General features: G+C 47.3%; 5 protein-coding genes and 2 non-coding genes across 7 annotated transcripts; 4 read left to right on the forward strand and 3 right to left on the reverse strand.

Moving 5' to 3' along the window:
• Positions 1-669: 669 nt before the first annotated feature.
• MGYG_10574 lies at positions 670-778 on the reverse strand. The gene has a single exon. It is a non-coding gene; the product is annotated as a tRNA-Met (tRNA).
• Positions 779-1316: 538 nt separating this feature from the next.
• MGYG_10023 lies at positions 1317-1432 on the forward strand. Its single transcript, XR_001951143.1, has one exon. It is a non-coding gene; the product is annotated as a 5S ribosomal RNA (ribosomal RNA).
• A 332-nt stretch (positions 1433-1764) lies between these two features.
• MGYG_07326 (hypothetical protein) lies at positions 1765-2217 on the forward strand (the record flags this gene model as incomplete). The annotated part of the gene is made up of 3 exons (XM_003170034.1): positions 1765-1812; positions 1904-1972; positions 2056-2217. 3 exons carry the CDS (start codon positions 1765-1767, stop codon positions 2215-2217), a joined length of 279 nt encoding a protein of 92 aa, XP_003170082.1.
• A 574-nt stretch (positions 2218-2791) lies between these two features.
• MGYG_07327 (lovastatin nonaketide synthase) lies at positions 2792-10011 on the reverse strand (the record flags this gene model as incomplete). Its single annotated transcript, XM_003170035.1, has 3 exons — positions 2792-3628; positions 3681-9769; positions 9828-10011. The coding sequence occupies 3 exons, from the start codon at positions 10009-10011 to the stop codon at positions 2792-2794; spliced, it is 7110 nt and encodes a 2369-aa protein (XP_003170083.1).
• Positions 10012-10572: 561 nt separating this feature from the next.
• On the forward strand, positions 10573-12765 carry MGYG_07328 (hypothetical protein; the record flags this gene model as incomplete). The annotated part of the gene is made up of 5 exons (XM_003170036.1): positions 10573-10661; positions 10684-10796; positions 10910-11771; positions 11846-12482; positions 12547-12765. 5 exons carry the CDS (start codon positions 10573-10575, stop codon positions 12763-12765), a joined length of 1920 nt encoding a protein of 639 aa, XP_003170084.1.
• Positions 12766-13056: 291 nt separating this feature from the next.
• MGYG_07329 (hypothetical protein) lies at positions 13057-15232 on the forward strand (the record flags this gene model as incomplete). Its single annotated transcript, XM_003170037.1, has 9 exons — positions 13057-13185; positions 13249-13311; positions 13379-13786; positions 13866-14246; positions 14303-14344; positions 14401-14560; positions 14617-14772; positions 14836-15104; positions 15188-15232. The coding sequence occupies 9 exons, from the start codon at positions 13057-13059 to the stop codon at positions 15230-15232; spliced, it is 1653 nt and encodes a 550-aa protein (XP_003170085.1).
• Positions 15233-15837: 605 nt separating this feature from the next.
• MGYG_07330 (hypothetical protein) lies at positions 15838-18093 on the reverse strand (the record flags this gene model as incomplete). The annotated part of the gene is made up of 5 exons (XM_003170038.1): positions 15838-16089; positions 16150-17200; positions 17267-17604; positions 17741-17897; positions 17939-18093. The coding sequence occupies 5 exons, from the start codon at positions 18091-18093 to the stop codon at positions 15838-15840; spliced, it is 1953 nt and encodes a 650-aa protein (XP_003170086.1).
• Positions 18094-19104: the final 1011 nt, after the last annotated feature.

Here is a 19104-nt window from a genome sequence, read left to right on the forward strand (position 1 = left end):
TCCAGGCTTCAACGCTCTAAAGATGACACCTTCTCAGTCATGTGGACACAGAAAGAGCCCTCGCTGGCGGTTAAGGATAGCTATTTAACCCAGGATTCAAAATTGCGGGTTGGTTTAATGTAGGCACTATTGGACAGTTGCCTTCCAGTGGGGTTATTCTATATGGGCTCCTCTATACCAAGTGTTATCTATTGGTGAAACGGTGGCCAGGGTAGCATTAGACAAACCGACAAGCATCAGGCAGAAGCCGGACAAGTGACCAAAAAAGACCCAACCGTTAAGCGCCTGTTCACCTTTTCACTGTTTTAGCCTGTTGGTGCCTGGTGAGGATGCGAGATGTTGCGACGATATAGATATTCCAAGGCTCGAGCTGCTCAGCCGCCGTCAGGGGTGGGTGGCCCCTTATGTAATCCACACTCCGGTCCTTCTAGGGCTTCCTCGGTTGCTGCCTGAGACGGAGACAACTTCCAACAGCGACAACAGTGAGCGAGACATGAAAGCAGCCAGATAGCAAACAGAGAGACAGGCGGCAGACGTCGACTACAGATGATAAATGCTCGATACGTACATACTACTACCACAACTGGCACACAAGAACATGGCGGTGTTACTAGCGAGAGCCAACAAAAAAAATGAACGCCGAAGTAACAGCGTGAGCGTAGGGTGGATTGCCCTCGGCCAGAATCGAACTGGCATTTCCAGATATCCCAGCGAGTTGTGCTCCTGAGTCATACTTTGAGTTATGAGACTGGCGTGATAGCCGCTACACCACGAAGGCCTTTCGATTGGCCTGGGTTCGAGGGAACCGAGACTACATTGCTATGGAATTTCGCTATACATACCAGGGTGGGGCGCACACTGACAGGCTACAAAACAAACATGACATGGGGGCCGGCGGTTTTCCAGGGGATGGATGGCACGGCATTCAATGCCCCTGACGGCTATGTATCAAGGTTCTCTATGCAACCGGGTTATTGTAGCATCTAGCAATTTGATATATCAAAGAAGAAATCTCCGACCCCTTGAGTCATGTATGCATGTCTCGACACCTCTAGAAGTTATGGCACCTATGAACATCAGGAAATATCTAAGCTTCCGTGATAAACCTCCAGAACGGGTGCATTGTCCAACCAGACGATAACCACTCAAACAAACCAAGAACTAAGGTTCCAATGGCTACCGCTGACACTCAAACTCATAGACTAGGTTAAATGCGTGATCTTGAATGATATATAGATTACTTTTCATATCTCAAAGTTGTATGTACGTTACGTTCCCTGTCTATACCAATGCTGTCAATTAAGAATCTAGCACATACGACCACAGGAAGTGGAAAACAGAGCTTCCCGTCCGCTCAGCTGTACTTAAGCCACTTGCCGGTCGGTTAGTAGTTGGGTGGGTGACCACCAGCGAATCCCGACTGTCGTATGTAATTTTTTTTATTTTTGATTGGTGAAATTTTAAAAGACTCACTAGCAATTTTTTATGATTGGTTGATTATTTATTTTTTCCGACTCTCTCTTCTTCGACTGGCTGGTCTCAGGGGAAACATGTGACGTGGAAAATGTCACGTGATGGAATCGCGGCGCCCCTGGTCGCAGCGGCGGAAAACAGCATGGAAGGGGGATAGTTACATGCCACCTTTCTTGACATATTGCATAGAACAGAGCACCATTCAGTCGTCGCGTTAGCTATAATTTTCGGGAGAAAGCTGCTACATACCCTCACTAATACCCCAGACCGTCGCTCATTACAGTCGCAGCCATGACACGCGCACAGCAAACTCTTTCGATTGCATTGCTAGTCACATCAGTAAGTTGGGCATCGTGCCGGTTTTGGTTCTACTACAGATGTTCAGGGACGAGGGAAACAAACTATATACTGATCCTTATTCAATGTCTAGCTCTACCTAGCCCTATACCTAGGTCTGCTACCTCTCAACCAAACCATTCAGGAGGAAATCATCCCACATGTACGTTTCCCCTGACGAAACAAACGAATCAATTGAACCGCGGAGGAATGCATTGGCTAATTCATTCCGATCTCCCTATAAAGCTCCCGACATACTTCCTTATGGTTCTAGGCTCCTATCTCCTCTTCCGACTTGGCTGGGGAGTATTCACATTCCACGATGTTCCAGAAGCATATAAATCCCTACAAGCAGAAATAAAGCAAGCAACCACCGAGCTGAGGACAATGAGTGTTGACGTCGATTAAGCTTGGCAGCAAAATAATAATAGCGAAATGATTTGGAATGAAGCGCGTGGGTTCACGACGGCCATGGAAGGGGGAGACGTCCGAGAGAGGATAATCATTTGCGTCTTATATAAATGTGTATTTATATGGGTTGCTTCGTTAATTTTTGCGGACATGGGATAATTTTCATGAAAACTATCAACCGGCGGCGCTTAGGTGGGAATTTATGCAAATATAATTGTAATTTAACATGGCTTTTTGTTAGGTCTATAGACAGCCATCTTCAAAGAAAAGGTTGAGTTCCTTACTTCTGTAGTAGTCGCTGAGCTTGCTCCTCCATACAGAGATAGCACTATTTACGGCTCTAAGGACTTTGATTTCATACGTTTCCATTTATAATTTTTGCAAAATATTTCATTTTCACGGAATGGCACCTAGTTATGGTCCGCCGTACAATCTTGAATCAGATGACAGAATATCTTCACAAGAGGCCACAATCCAAGAAGGATAACTAAGTAGAACCTGCTAGGGCCCGTCTTCCGCTGGATACATAGAAAAAATATCAAATTTGGGACAACATAATGACTGACAAGTACTATTCGATTTGCTGGTTGGCGCAAACCTTTTGAGCAAATTGAGTCACGGTGAGAGATTGATTTAGCAGTTGCTGGAACGATATATCCAACCCAAGGTTTTTGAAAATCCAGTTCCGTAGCTCGGCTCCAATCATGCTATCAATGCCATAGCTGGCGATCGAGCGGTGTTCCTCTTCTTTGTCAATTTCAAGGAGGAGTACCCGTTCGAGCCTCCCAAGGAACTCCATTCGCACCGCCTTTATTGCATCCGATAGCGACATCTCTTTAAGAGATGATAGAATTGTCTGGTTCGAGCCTGCCGTAGCGTTGTCATTTATAGACTTCATCTGATGAACAAGATGCTTGAACCGCACATCCGCCGCCCAAAAGCTGTCCAGCTCCCCCTCAGCTTCCTTGGCAGTTTTGGAGAGCTCGCTGGGGTCGAGGCCCGCCACAAAGTGATCACCAGCGGCCTGATTCTTGCTTTCCAGGATTGCAACTTCAAAAGCCCTAAGCAGTGCCTCCTCATCTATTCCATACATCCACTTGGACTTTAGCGTTTCTTCAAGCTCGGTGCTCTCTGCCACGACTCCGACCCCAAGAATCATGGGGAGAATTATCGAGGTCGACTTGTTCTTTTGCGCTCGGCGGTGTCGAGCTAACGAGTCTAGGAATGAGTTGCCAGCCGCGTAATTGCTCTGACCAGGAGTACCAAGGGTTCCGGAGACGGAGCTGGTAGTAATAAAAAAGTCAAGATCATGGTCCTTAAAAGCTTCATGCAAATTTATGCTGCCCTTCACTTTTGGGCTCGTAGATGCAACCCAGTTTTCGAAGGGCATGTTATAGAATAACCCATCCTGTATTAAGGTATGTTAGTTATGCCCATCTTAGAAATGTGATTTAACTCACTCGGAGAACCATTGCTGCGTTGATAACACCTCTAACAGGGCACTCAACTGGGACAGCTTTGACTGCCTCTTCCACATCTGAGTATACACTGGCGTCCCCTTTAAATACTTTGACATTCGCACCAGCTTGTCGTAAATTCTCAACAAGCATATATGCTTGGTCTGAATCTGCTCCGGATCTAGAGAGGAAGAAGAAATTGCGAGCCCCCAGCTTCATCATCCGTGAGGTCAAGCTGCGCCCCAGGCCTCCGAGGCAGCCAACAAGGAAGTAGGTTCCATTAGGGTCCAATTCCGCTTCAGCTTCGGCAGCCAACATGGGCAAATATCCATCTCCTGCACTCTCATGTTTGACGATAGTTTTTCCTGCTTCGAAATCGTCAGAGAATGCGGAGAGAGCTCTATCTAGCTCGGTGATATACCCTAGAGATATCGGTTGGAGCAAAGGTAGGCGGCCTTGACGGTATAGATTGACCGTTAGGGCTAAGAGTTGGGCCATGATATCTGGCTTCGCGTTGTAAAGGTCAAGAATATCAAACGAAAGATAGCTTGCTCCACGGTTTAGGGGAACGGTATCTAGAACGCTTCTTGTAAGCACGTCCTTTCGCCCACAATCTATGAATCGACCGAATGGAGATAGGTGCCTCCACACCTCCCTGGATATAGACGGGTTGACCCATCCTGAGGAGAAGACCACATCGACTTGATATTGGCCGTCTATATCCCTTAGCTGGGTTGTATTAGACTGGACGAGAACTTGGTCGTGGTCAAGCGAAAACAGTACCCGGATGGAACTGGCCTGTTCGTTGTTTGAAGCTACAACATATGGACGGCCGCCTAGGGCACGAGTGGCGTGGATTGCAGCGACTCCTGCTACCCCAGAACCCGGAAGAATAAGAGTCGTTTCACCAGGCTGTAAATTTGCAAGAGACTTCAGCCCATGAAGAGCAACGGCATAAGCCATCGGGAGACTAGTCATGTCGACTAGGTTTTCATCCGCATTGAGTCGTTGGAAGAGTCTTGCGTCTGCTTGCTGCAAGGTAGCAAACTTGTCGAAACTAAAACCGATCACGCGGTCTCCTGGGGCAAAGTTTTCCACAGCAGAACCAACCCGGGTTACGATGCCGCCCACTTCATGGGTGAAATCCGTGAGAAAATCGGTTCCGGAAATAATTATCGTGTCTTCTTTGTTTAATCCTGTGGTCAAGACTTTAATCTCCAAATAGTTTCGGGCAAGAGGGTCATTAACCCGGCTGTCGACCTCAAAAATGACCTTTCCGGATTGAAGTTTCCCAACAATCGATAGATCGGTGTCAAATTTTATCATTTCCGTCTCAGCATCGTCACGACTGTATTGACTGTTGAGATTCCGACTCGGGATCAAACGGCTGATGAAGGATTTGCCTTCAGAGATATAATATTCTTTCTCTAAAATGTTGGATTTCATGGATTGCTCCAAGGCATAGTGAGCAGCAATCTGGGCGATATCCGCCTCTGGAGTATTATCAGTATCAAAGTCAAGATGTATGATATCCAAAGAAATTTGCTCTGAAGTCAGAGATCTGATCAAGCCGGGGGTCAGAGCAAATTCTGGCCTTTTGCCGCTCAAAAGTCCGCCAGAGGTTAGCCATAAAATGCTGCTAGCATTGCTTGTAAGTTCCTGAAGCCCTCTAAATTCTTGCTCCGTAATAGTTGATAAGAGAGGATCCTCGAAGTCAGCAAGAACGATATGTTCTCCAATTTTGTCAATACTCTCAATGGAAGAGGTAGTCACGTTAGCACCTTTGAACTGGAGGATTTTCTGTATCTCATGAGTTAACGGAATGGGCTTCTGGCGATAAACGAGCTGTATATTGTAGGAAGTATCCTCATGAACCTTGACGCTGTTGGAGGTGGACTCGACAGCAGTAATAACAACGTACCCGTCTCTCAAATTTAGGACGTTAGGAGAAAAATTCGCGCAAGCCAACTCATCCGGCGAATGGTCCATGGTTGCTGGTACAATGGCCCGGCCACCCGTATTCAGCAACCTACGTAGTGTCGAGATGGGAAACACCAAGTTTGCGGCTGAAATAATTAGGTCAAACGAGCTGTTAATCTCTTCACCTAGGTCGAGTTTCTGAACGCTAGTATTATGGAAAGCTCCAAGTGCTTCACGAATAGAATCAACCATTCCCCCTGGAGGCTCTGAAATGGTAAGTGAGAGTGTTGGAATTTTAGCTAGCACAGACTCCAGCTCTTCCAACCACCCAGTTGACAGGACTTTTGAATAAGGTTCCTTAAAGTGAACCAATTCGGTGAAAGATGAAATATCAAAGTTGACAGGATTTGAGAGCAAGGTAACATCCGGCTTCCACAATATTTCACTGTATGGCTGGGTCCTAAGAACCCCCTCTTCTTGTTGGGGGACGACAGCTTCGTAGGCAGTACATCGCATATTCGAGATTTCCATCAAAACTTCACCATTAGCGGTAAGTTGGCTGTGTCCATTGAAAGAGCGAACACCCCTAGGGTCAATCCATGAAAATGCCTTCGCGTGTTGGTCTACTATCTGAGCATCGTTTGGCTTCCAGATTGAAACCTGGTCAACCTGAATTGGAACAGCGCCAGCAGTCATTGCATTGGCTCTGCCAGCCCAATTTGCAACAATGAGTAGCTGTAGGCAAGAGTCAACCGTTGCAGGGTGAAGTGTATAGCGGGATTCCCCTTCCATACCATCAACAGTGGTTTTAATGGTGGTATCACAGGTGGCAGCATAGGTTTTTCCATCAAATCGGATGTTTTTCATGTCCTGGAAAGTCGGGCCATAGTAGAATCCAACTCTCTTTAAAGCCTCGTTCCAAGACTTCCCAGATGCTTTCTGGGGAAGATTTGGTGGCTGTCTGATGGAAGGCTTTGTTGGATAATTATTTATACAGATCCTGCCCACCATATGATCTTTAACGCGGCCATCTACCATAGATGAGACGGTAAAATCTTGCCAGGTGCTTTCAGGGTCATTTTCTGTTTGGGTCGATGGTCGCATATTCAACATTACCTCGATACCTGAGTCGTCGTCAGGGACCACAAGTGCCGCTTCGATTCTTACATCTCGCAGGACATATCCGTGGATATCAGCTGGGTTCAACGATTTCTCATTTAGTTGGGTTACAGCCTCAATCGCCATTGAAAAGTATGCCGCAGCTGGGAAGACTGCTTCCCCACCGAGACAGTGGTCTTTCAGCCATAGCAAGTCTTTCATCCGTAAGAAGTTCCGCCACGAGGGTTCCGCTAATGAGGTCCCCGGAACTTGAGATCCCAATATATCATGGCGCATAAAACGTGGGTGACGGTGCTCATGGCTCTCGCGGGATTCGGCCCAGAATTTCTTATTCGGATCCCATTGATAAGGGGGTAGGTCCACTATAACACCTCCGGTCGATTGAAGAACCTTCCCAGACATTGAACGTTCCTCTATAGCGCTAATGCGATGTAAATCTAGCGGATAATCCCGAAGGAAAAGTTCACCGGCAAGCTTCAACATCGAAACAGCGGAATCCTCTCCCCGGATCAGTGAGGGTAAGTACTGCATCTTCTCAAACTTGAATTCGGTTTTAATCTGACGAATTGGACCAGAAAGTGCACTGTGAGGTCCAATTTCGATAATCGTATCGACATCGTCAAATTCAGGGCTGGAGCATAGGATTTGCATGGCTTGGTTAAACAGGACCGGGTTACGAAGGTTTGCGCTCCAGTATTCTTCATCTAGCACGCTTGTTTCAGATACGACAAAGCCGGTGAGAGATGAGATCATCTTGACACCCTCGAAAGTTTGGGTAGGTTCTAAGAAGAGTGCCTTCTTCGCCTGGCAGACCAGTGCTTCGTATTGGGCTGCAGCTGGGTTCATATGATGTGAATGGTATGCTTTGCCTCCAGTTTTGACCGCGCGCGCAAAGATATTGTCGCCGGCCATCCTTTTCTGCATTATTTCTAGTTTATCGCTTGCACCACTAAGCGTAACACTAGACGGAGAGTTATGGCAGGCAATCACCACTTCGTCGTTTATATCAGACATATATGGTGCCACAGCGTCTGCACCAAGGCCCACGGCCAGCATCGCGCCGTTGGTATTGATATCCTTTACCACCCTGCCACGAAAGTATGCTAAGATTATGGCTTCTGGAGCGGAGATGAAATTCGCGGCAAACGCGGCCGCAATTTCGCCAGACGAGTGGCCACAGGTTATAGAGGGGGTAATGCCCCAGGCTCGTAGTAACTGAACAAGTGCGATTTGAACGGCCGTGCATAGTGGCTGGGAATATTCGGCTTCATTTACTCGCGAAGTCTTTGGGTCTTCGAGCAGGGTATCTTCTATAACCCAATCTGGAGCCTCATCCAACCTTTCAAGAACCATATCGAGTTCCCTGATGCTTTGAAGGAAGGAAGGGTAACACACCATTAGCTCTGCTCCCATGCGTGCCCATTGTGCACCCTGACCGGTGAAGACAAATGCCAATTTATGTGACTTCTTCTTATCAGCGAATGAGAAATCTTGGAAATCATTGAAGGCTGTATCGCGCCTAGAATTGGCTGTGACCGTCATTGCTCTGCTCGCAAAATGTGTCCGATGGTTGGCAAGAGTGTAAGATAGATCGAGCAAATTGTAGCCCATAGCAACCTTTCCGTGAGCCTCAAGGTTCCTCTTCAGAGTTGCTGTATCATGAGCGGAGAAGAGTAGAAGGAAAGGACGATTTCTCTCAAGCGCCTTTCTATTAACCCTCATTCCCGACTCTCGGATTTGCGACACATATCGGTATCGCTGTGGATCTGTCAGCAATGAATCTGCCCCTTCCACGATAATATGGGCGTTGGTACCGCCATACCCAAACGAGTTAACACTGGCTCTCCTCACTGCTAGATGAGAAGGGAAGGGCATGGGTTCGGTAGGGGTCTTGACTTTCCATCCATTCCAGTCAATTTTTGGATTAAGCCTGGTCACACCATAGGTAGGCGGAATTATCCCACGCTCAACAGCCAAAACTGCCTTGATGATAGCAGAGATGCCACTGGCAGCCTCACTGTGGCCAATATTTGGTTTTATTGCGCCGATTAGGAGCGGGCCATGGCTCTCGTCTCTTTGTTGGTTCATGGAATTTGCAATAGCATTAACCTCGAGCGGATCTCCAATCGCAGTTCCCGTGCCATGGCATTCGAAATAGCCAGTAAGGCGAGGATCCAACTGGCCACCTCGCTGGTAGGCATGCTGAATAACAGCACACTGCCCATCATAGCTAGGATGAGTAATCCCATAGCCTGGCACCTTTCCATTATTATTTGTGGCAGTAGATCGAATGATCCCGCGGATAGGGTTACCGTCACGAATAGCATCGCTAAGCCGCTTTAAGTATATAGCACCAACAGCTTCTGCGCGCCCATATCCGTCAGCATACTCGTTGAATGTATGGCATTCTGAAGTAGGGGAAAGGACACCAAGTTTCGCTGTATTCATATGCTGATCGACTGTGAGGATTAAGTTGCTGCCACCCACAACTGCGGCGGTGCATTCCTTCGTCCTCAATGCATTGCAGGCGTTGTGTATAGCGTATACCGAAGAGGAACAGGCGGTATTAACCACGATGCTAGGACCCTTTAGGTTGAAGACATGGCTGATTCGGTTGCTGATAATGCCTGGATCAACACCAGTAGCAGCGAGGCTATGCCTAAAATTATGCTCTTTGAAAGACATCTGCTGGAAATCTGCCGTGAAGGTGGCGATAAAACAGGCAGTATCTGACCCGGAAACATCATCAAGCGTAATACCAGCTGATTCAAAACTCTCATATACAACTTCCAATAGCTTCCGTTGCTGAGGGTCCATCCACATAGCCTCAACTGGCGTAATTCCAAAGAAGGCCGGGTCAAATTCTTGCAGTGTTTCATCGAGGAAATATCCTCCCAGTACTCCAAAACTACCCGGGCGGTCGTTTCTTTTGTGGAAATGTGCATCGATGTTGAACCTGGAGGATGGGACCTTCGGCGTTTGACCAGTCTTCCGGTTGATTATCATTTCCCACAAGTCAGACGCGGATCTGATATTTCCAGGGAGACGACATCCTACATGGGAATTAGCATTTATAACCTGGTGCTTAGTAGATTGGTCGTCTTTTCTTACCCATTCCAATGACTGCAATCGGCTCCAGCTGCTCGCTAAGCGGGACTTCTGGGGAATTGGGCAGAGAGAACTCCGCATAGCTAGCGTCATCTATTACCCCTTGAGTGCTCAGATGAGGGTAACGGCCAGGCTCAAAGTCCGTGGAGCTAGCAGAAGAGCTACCTTTGGCCACCGCATGAGGCATATCGACGGAATTGGATATCAGATATATGCTTGAAACGTAATGTGGATGTCGGCAAGAGACCTATATAACTCTCGGTTTTATCCGAATGAAACCTGACTTCTGCCTATATGCCCCGACAGCCATAGGTGTAGCATATATATGCCAATATACGGACATATAGACATATTCACAACGACGAATCTGCATGCCCTCCGCCGCGGTGCCGCTCATCGAAGCTACTCCAAAAGAGAGAATACAGCAACCATTGCCTCCTATGGCAGAACGGAGTTATCTGCGTGTCGGCGGAAGAGTGCCCGATTTCGAGTACCGAGTACCGACAGAGCATCTGCAGCGGGTTCCTCAAGGTGAATGCATTTTGAAAGCCGTTTCGGCGCAAAATGGCCAATTTTCCAGTCCCGGACAGTGAGAGAATGCGGAGATGCGAGCCTTTCAGCGACGGAGAAAAGGCGGGAGGCACCCATACAGCGTAGTCCACCGTCGGGAATATGGCGGCCGAGGATATAACTACCCAAAGGCATTCGTTAAAATATCGGCCGTCTTACCAGAGAATATGCGGGAATGATGATTTCCCAAGGCCGTCCCTCTCCTGTGCGCTCGTTCAGAACGCCGCTCTCGCCGGGAAAAATCCCCATTAGGGTGGTGATAAATAAGTATGTTGTGAAATAATATCAGGTTTCTACGCTTCAGCCCAGAAGCGCATCTCAACGCCCTTCCAGATAGAAGATTTGAAGATATGCCGTCGATTTCTGACATCGAGCACTATGATGTGGTGGTCGTTGGTGCTGGTTAGTTCGTCATTTTTTTGGGGACATCCAAGAGACTAACTAGTTAAATAACTAGTTATTTACCTAGGTTAGCGATGTACTCTGTAATAAACATGCTGATAAATATATCATAGGATGGTATGGCCTTGTCGCCGCGCATACGTTTCTGAAACTGGCCCCGGAAAGCCGTCTTCTTGTCATCGACGACAGCAAGACCATTGGCGGAGTATGGAGCGAGGAGAGAATCTATCCTACCCTCTACGCGCAGATATGCTATCCTCTGTTTGAGTATTCGTTCTACCCCATGAAGAATGAGAACATCTCACCCGACGGCTTCATCTCGGGCACTGCAATCCACAACTACCTGGTCAGCTTTGCCAGAGACCATGACCTGCTCGGCCGTACTCGCCTGGAGACTCGGGTACTGGCCGTGGAGCGAGACAGCAACGGCAGCGGTTGGATCGTCGAGGTGAACAATGGGCCCCCGATTGAATGTAAAAAGCTCATATACGCAACTGGAGCAAACTCAAGCCCTATCAGACCCGCTTGGCCGCAAGATAACTTCCACAAGCCAGTCATCCACTCGCTCGATTTTGGTAGCTGGCGCCATCATATCGAGAGTGATGCCGTCAAGAGAGCCACCGTGGTCGGGGCATCCAAGTCCTCCTATGACACAGTCTACAATCTTCTCAAGTCTGGAAAGAAAATCGACTGGATCATACGGAAGAGCAATTCAGGTCCATTCTCACTCTTTGCGCCTACGTTTATGGGCCTATGGCATATCTCAGATCACATATCGACACGACTTGCGGCTAGTTTTAGCCCTAGTATCATGAATATCTCAGGCCACTGGAACATGTTTTTGCAAAGGACAGCGCCCGGCAAATTCATCACTCGTTTATATTGGCAAGTGGCGACTGCTTTGGCCAGCCAGTATGCACAATTTTCCGAGAGCGAACACACCCAGTACCTTCGACCGTGGCCACATAATGACGGGTATGTAGGGGAGAGAAGCCTCGTTATTCTCCCATCCTTTTTTCTCTCCAGCGCGAACTAACTGGTATGCTTAGCCTTTTTTGGGGGAGTGGTGGGATTGGCATCGCAACCGTGCCTGATTTCTGGCAGGTGATTCATAATGGAGATGTAACCATACACCAAACAGGAATCGAATCTCTGTCCCACCAGGATGTGGTTAACCTTGAAGATGGGTTCTCCGTCCCCACAGACATTGTGATACACTGCACTGGGTTTGACAAGGGCTATGATACTTTCAGTCCCGAGCTACAAGATGAGCTAGGCCTGCGTTATGACTCTTCCCAGTTCTCTAAATGGACAGTGCTCGATTCCCAAGCTGAAGCACATATAGATCAGTTACTGCCAATACTCAAAAACTCTCCATTCGATGTACTAGACGGCCAACGAAAGCATACTCAGGGCCCGAATAGGCATTATAGACGTCTGGTGGTGCCAAATCTGGCTGCCAAAGGCGACCGGTCCATCTTATTCCCGGGGCATATCCATTCGGCCTTTACGCCGCTGGCGGCCGAGCTACAGGCTCTCTGGGGGTTTGCCTGGATGCATGGCTGGCTGGACCTACCCTCGCAAGAGGAAATGGAACGAGAGGCTGCTATTTTCAATGCTTGGACGCGAAAGCGATATATCGAACAGGGGAAAAAGCACTCTTATTTCATATATGATTATATCTCTGTAAGTACTTTCCACTCTCTTTCTCTACGTGTAGATGTTTTAACGGCTAATTTGTTTTCCCAAGTACCTTGACACTCTTATGAGGGACCTTGGCCTCAATCCTTATAGAAAGAAAAATGCTTTTGCGGAGTGGTTTATGCCTTATCGGCCTAGTGACTATCGCGGGGTGATTGACGAGTACTTGGCTTCTAAACCGGCAAGCGAAGAAAAAAAGAAGGTCAAATTACATACACTACATGGAGGTCAGAATGGTGCATGCAGGTCCATGACTAACGGCGACTGATTTGATGTTTCAATTTTTATGTGCGATGCGATGCACCTTTCTACTGGTCGATTTAGTGCTTTCTCTGTAAGGTTAAGGTCCGCAAACCTTACACGGAGATGGGGCGGCCGCTTCTACTAGAAAAACAAAGAACCACACGGACTTGAGGCGGCCGCTTCAACCAGGAATGTTCTATATAGATATTATCCACGGATAATATAAAACTGCTGGATGGCTGCCCTTTACATAGAATGGCAATGTGATTTTTGGTTCATTCCCATCTCATACTACCGTTACCCCACATATCTCAATATGGACATCGAAAAACTAGAAGCAGAGATGGCTGTTGCTGGTGATAGCGGCAGTGGCAACAGTAACAACAACCCCAGTCCGGGTCATGCCCATGGGGATTCTTCACCCCGTCAGATCCAGGGATGGAAGGTGAGTATTCATGTTACTATGGCGCTTCGTCAAACAAAGGCTGAGGCACTTACTTTCTTCTAGTGGGCAGTAGCCTATGCTTCAATGCTCTCAACTACGTTTCTTTTCTCGCTCGATAACACCATTGTAGGTATTTTCTAGATTGCTGCCCGTTATAAAATGTTTGGAAAGCATACTGACCCATTAATCCAAGGTCGCTGATATTCAACCTGCCATCCTCGAGTTATTTGGTCAAGTTCAACTTCTCCCGTGGATAGGGGTTGGGTTCGCCCTCGGGACTATGTGTGTTCTGCCCTGGGGAAAGGTTTATGGAGTCTTCAATGCAAAATGGGTTTACCTGTTTAATATTGTGCTCTTTGAACTTGGTAGCGCTATTTGTGGATCTGCTCCAAACATCGCTGTTTTGATCTTGGGCCGTGTAATTGCAGGTGTCGGTGGTGCCGGGATGTACTCTGGTACACTTTCCTTTGTGGCAATCTTGACAACTATCAAGGAAAGGCCAATTTATATGGCTGGCAGTACGGTGGTCTGGGGCCTTGGAAGCGTGCTGGGTCCTATCGTTGGTGGTGCATTTGCCCAGAGTTCGGCGTCCTGGCGATGGGTATGTTATTTCATATTCAAAAATCGAAACCGTGAGCATCTACATTATCACGGTACAGCTAATGAAATACCCCTGCTAGGCATTTTATATCAATCTTCCCATCGGGGCTGCCTTTCTACCAGCTTACCTATTTCTGATTCCTAGCGTTGACCCCCAGCCTAGCAAATCATTCAAGGAAAAATGCAAGATGATTGATTGGATCATGACAACGATTTTCCTAGGCGGTTCAGCATGCCTAATTATGGCTATTACATTTGGAGGTGTTGTATATTCCTGGAACTCCGCATCTACAATCGTGCTGTGGGCTATGAGTGCTGTTCTGCTTATAGTGTCTATCCTTGTCGCCAAATTTCATCCAGGTGTTAGCCGTGAAAATCGCCTATACCCGGTGCATTTCCTCAGCCGGCCGATTTTAATAAATCTACAGATTCAGATGTTTTTGGTCTCCGGAATAGCGCTAGTAGGTTTACTTACTAGTTTTGATATTGGAATACTTTAACTAACTTGGTTCTTAAGGCAACGACATATTATATCCCACTGTACTTTCAGTTCCTCCATGTGAGTAACCCCCCAGAGCCTGGTAATGGAATGGGCTAATAAAATTTATTATATAGGGCGATGGACCCCTCCAAGCTGGTGTCCGACTACTACCATTCATCATAAGTCTGGTTGTTGTCTCTATGATAAATGGGACTCTTATGCCAGCATTACCTTATGCTATGCCTTGGTATACTGTTGGAAGTGCTCTTGTCGTCATCGGTACGGCGCTAATGTGTATGTACCACCAACTCCCTTCATTTCGTGTCGACCCTCATCTTATAGGTTTACAGATACCGTTAACCTCGATACATCTAATGCTAAAATATATGGATACACCATTCTTGTTGGAGCTGGGACTGGGTGCTATGTTGTAGCTGGCTTTGCCATTGTCCAGTCTCTAGTATCCCCCGGAGATATACCCAATGCTGTGGGTGCCATGGCTATTTGTATGTGATTCAAGACTTCCCCTCCGCGCTCATTTGTGCAAACTGATTCTAATGCCTATATAGCCCAAGATCTCGGCATGGTTGTCTTTCTTTCACTAGCGGGATCAACCTATCAAAATCTTTCCTTAAAAGAAGTTGCTCGAGCGCTACCCTCCGCCAGCAAAAGCGAGTTGACAGACTTGATCGCCGGAACAAGCAGCCGAAGTTTCAAGGCGTTATCCCAGGCAGACAAAGACACAGTAATTCCTCATATTACTGGTCCTATGCGTAATGTTTGGCTGTTCTTCTTAGTCGCTGCTATATTGAGCTTTTTGTTGTCGACAATGCTTGGAGTACGCCCCAATCTCTCATGTACCCCATACTATCCTCTTATATTGTGATGACTAGATGCTAACATCTTTAACTTTAATTTTAGAAAACGAGGCTAGTGGGTGCCACTGTCAAAGGTGGGGGTACCTAAACTATCAATTGAGTGACCCTTTGCCGATACGACAGCCCAGCAAAGACCTGATTCGTGTGGCTGTAGAGTTATCGGCCAAGGCCGGCTCGCGGCAACTAACTAGTTAGTTAGTTAAGCAATCCACGAGCGACAAATCAACATTCTCTCGATGTCTCTCTCTCTCTCTCTCTCTCTCTCTCTCTCTCTCTCTCTCTCTCTCTCTCTCTTCGATTTTCCATTATCGTGTCTTCGCTCACGGCAAATTTTAGGTAGAATGTTACGATAGAATGACCCGGTACAGCCGCCTTAGTTAGCAGGTAAAATAAACAATAACTAATGGCAATTTCGATAAGCGCGTGACACTAAGGTTTCTATCCCGTTAAACTGAAAACTAATGCTACTTAACTAGCACCAGCGGAATGATGAGAATAAGTGGTATTTTTTGACATCTACTTGGAGACATAAATATGTGTGAAAAAGAGTAAAAAAATTGTTGGAAAATTCCCGCTTTTACTTGGGGATTTGTATTCTCTGGAGGTCGCTGGGCACGATATTTCCCCCGCCGGGTTCCCAATCCAACATATAAACAAGATATAGGTTAGAATGCATAGCGTAGATGCAGCAATTCATCTTCCAGTGTTGGAACCTCCCTGCTTCTTATCCCATTTCTCCAAAGTTGTGGATGCCGCCAAACTAGTTACGTGCCAATACCCTTCAGGCTCTTCAACCTGGTCTAGAGCGGCACGTAGCAACCGTAGAGAATCCACAATGTTGATAGAAGTGGTATCGCCCGATTCTTGTAGGCAGCGGGTGAGTGCTTTCATGCTTGTAGCTAGAGGATGGCCAAGAAAAGTTGCTTGAAGGGTAAAGAAGTCTCTCTATAGAAATGTTAGTGACTAGTTAAGCTGATAATCCAAATCTGGATAAGGAGGCTTTACCTCCGATCTCTGCGTGGGCCAGTTCATGCGTATAGCGCTCAGAATCTTGAGCGCTGCGGCAGTTGAACATTTTTTGCTCTCTGCTGCCACAAGTTTAGGCAGCTCCTGGTCTTCAACCTTTTGGATGGCAGCCTCATGCAAGTATATGTGTGTAGCGCAAAGGTTTGTATGTAATGAAAATGCCAGAGGATCCTCACGTACTGCCGTAGCACTCAGGTGGTCTTGGAATATTGCGGTATAGTCACTAATCATTTTCACTAAGCGATAGTGCCGGTCCCAAAATCCTTCGTCGGTAGGTCTGATAGATAGTATATAGACATGTTTGTAACTCCGGCGGGCTAATTTTACCATGATAACGACAGCAGAGAATGGCGAAACGAGGTGTATCATCGCACGTAGCCGTTCCGGGTTACTTAAGAAGGGTATTGTTGGCGAAGGGACGAAATCATCCGTTAACTGTCCAGGGGAGGGCAGGCGGATTTGTAAGTTATCTTCGTCCAAGAGACAGGCCTTATTCATTCGGACACTCGCATAGCCCTCAAACACATAAAGTGCCCAAAACGACCGCCTCATTTCCTCTAGCTGTATAGACTTTCTAGTAGACGATGTGGGAGCTTCGAGGCTAGACGGTGAACTAGTAGAACTGTGCTGAAATCTGCTAACTATTCTAGAAGCCTCACTGTCTAGCTCATGCAGGTTCAGTAAGCCTGCTAATGCGATTGCCCTTCCAAGGGTCATCCACGCACGAGTCAGATGGCTTTTGGTCAGTTCGTATCGAATAATGAGTACAAGGGCCTGAAAAGTATTTAAATTCATAAAAAGGGTCTCATCCTCGTCTCTCTCACAGAGCTCAACGTACTTGCGCGCAGCGGTATAGCAGACTTGCTGTAAATGATTGAATCTACTGGACACGGTAGTTCCAATGAGAGCAACACCATAGGATAAAGCCTGTATCGGTAGGGATGCTGAGTTGTTTTTCCGTTCTGTCCTGAAGCGGGATTGGCTTAGGATCGGTAGGACAGGGTAGTAGTACTCGAAGAAATTATAATGTCTTCAATTGTATTAGTTCCTTCGTTATCTCGTAAATCAGGCTTTCTTTCATTATCATTTCGCTCACAATGTTGCCATATCCTGTGTAGATATCTCCTTCTCTACCCAGTGTTTGTCAATGGGAGAGGTATATATTCCGAATTCTGACTGGGGCTGCGAGGAAGCGTTTGAATACGGGGTGCTCAGTAGATCTAGCAGCTGCGGCAATTCACCGGCGTCCTCCACGAGCGGTATGGGAGCGGATAGATCTAGCCCTGAGTAGTCCCAGAAATCCGGTATGTCATTGGTAAGGTTAGCGAGTAAATCGAAGCCTTCGTTTCCGTAGTCAATTTGCATGGGCCCGGGGTTGTTGTTATCATGGAAAACTACAGGGTCCTCCGTAAGTTCCCACTGTATGGGCTGTGGCTGCTGATGTTGGTTCCTGTTCGGTCGGCGGAATGGGTATAGAGGCCTTCAACGGGCTGAGCAGAGCTTCGGCTTGTGCTGCGCCGAATAGTTATTGAAGCTGGTCAAGTATATAACAACACGAACAAGGGCCTACCAAGTCTCTCTCGAAGCTCCGATAGCTGGCGAGGAAGGTCAGCTTGGGCCACACGATGTCGCTTCCGGCCCTGATAGCTACACTCGTAACCAAGCCGCCCACATCGTCCGCACTGTGGGTCTGCCCGGTCACAGCGGACTTTCCCTGCACAATTGAGCTTGTTAGCCGAAGCAAAGAGCTATATGGATGAGACGACACTTGCTTTCTCTGCAGATATCGCATGCCAGACGGCCAGGAGTGGACACGGCAGTGTTTGCGCCCTTCGGATCAGTGATACTGCTCGCATTAGATTTCCAGCGTTTCGCCCTAGGGGCATTATGCTCGCCTTCTCCTGTGGACTCCGGAGAAGGCATTGGGAACAGTGATAACAGCCGAGTAATTACCTATTGAGCTACCTAGGTACTACCGAGAACCACGACGGCGGTTGTATTAAAGAAAATGTTAATCATCCAGGTGGCTTTAAGTTAGCTATTTAATATGAACATACCCTGTCGACAGCCGCAATCGTCCAAAGCGTAACCAGTCGATCAGCCAACAGCAACTCTGTATTCTGCCTAGCCTGCAGTTAGTTAACTAGTTACCCACATCCACAGTTAGTTTGTTACTCTGTACTCCGTACGGAGTATGCTGAGCCAATTTTAATTTTTTAATCTTTTGAGTCCCCAGCTTATGGAGTACCTAGGTAGGCATATTATCGTTAACCCTGAGATAAGGACACTCTGGATTACTGTTGGACTAAAAAGCAACACTGCTTAGTTAACTAGTAACTAGCGGTGAATGATGAGGGTAATGGCACGTCTGACAATTAGTTAACTACCTGTTAGTTATTTAAATGCCCCTGTTTCTACGGAGTATTAACTAACTAACTGACTAATAATGAGTCATCCGTCGATAGAGGACTTTGGCGACGCAAGTTAATTGATAGTAGGAATTAAGGAGGCTGGGAGCAAAAGATGTGAGAGTCTATATAACACTACTGCAGACTCCTTGGAGGATTAGGCAGGGCTATCTATATACGACTAGCTACTTGGTTACCCGGAGTCTACGATGCATGACTCCACCCACACCAAGATACTAGTTATGGGCGGAGCAATCCTGGCCGAGAAAACAATGAACGATGGTGTTATCTAAGTGAATAGACGTGCCAGAGAGGACGCAAGGAGCGGCCGAGCCCTATCTGCACCGGCGGCAAGGCGGCCGCGCTCTCGCCGCTAACTACCCTTCCTGATTCACCGGGCACCGGTCACCGCGCGGTATGTCGGACTATGGGAGGGAACAGAGCTGTCCGATGAACCCGTCCGCTGTTCCGAGTATTCTATGCAATCTCCCTGGTGCAATGGCGCTCTACCTGAGCTTAAAAAGAA

This window comes from Nannizzia gypsea, genomic scaffold (genome assembly GCF_000150975.2).
Source record: "Nannizzia gypsea CBS 118893 supercont1.7 genomic scaffold, whole genome shotgun sequence".
In the NCBI taxonomy this organism is placed as follows: Eukaryota; Fungi; Ascomycota; class Eurotiomycetes; order Onygenales; family Arthrodermataceae; genus Nannizzia; species Nannizzia gypsea.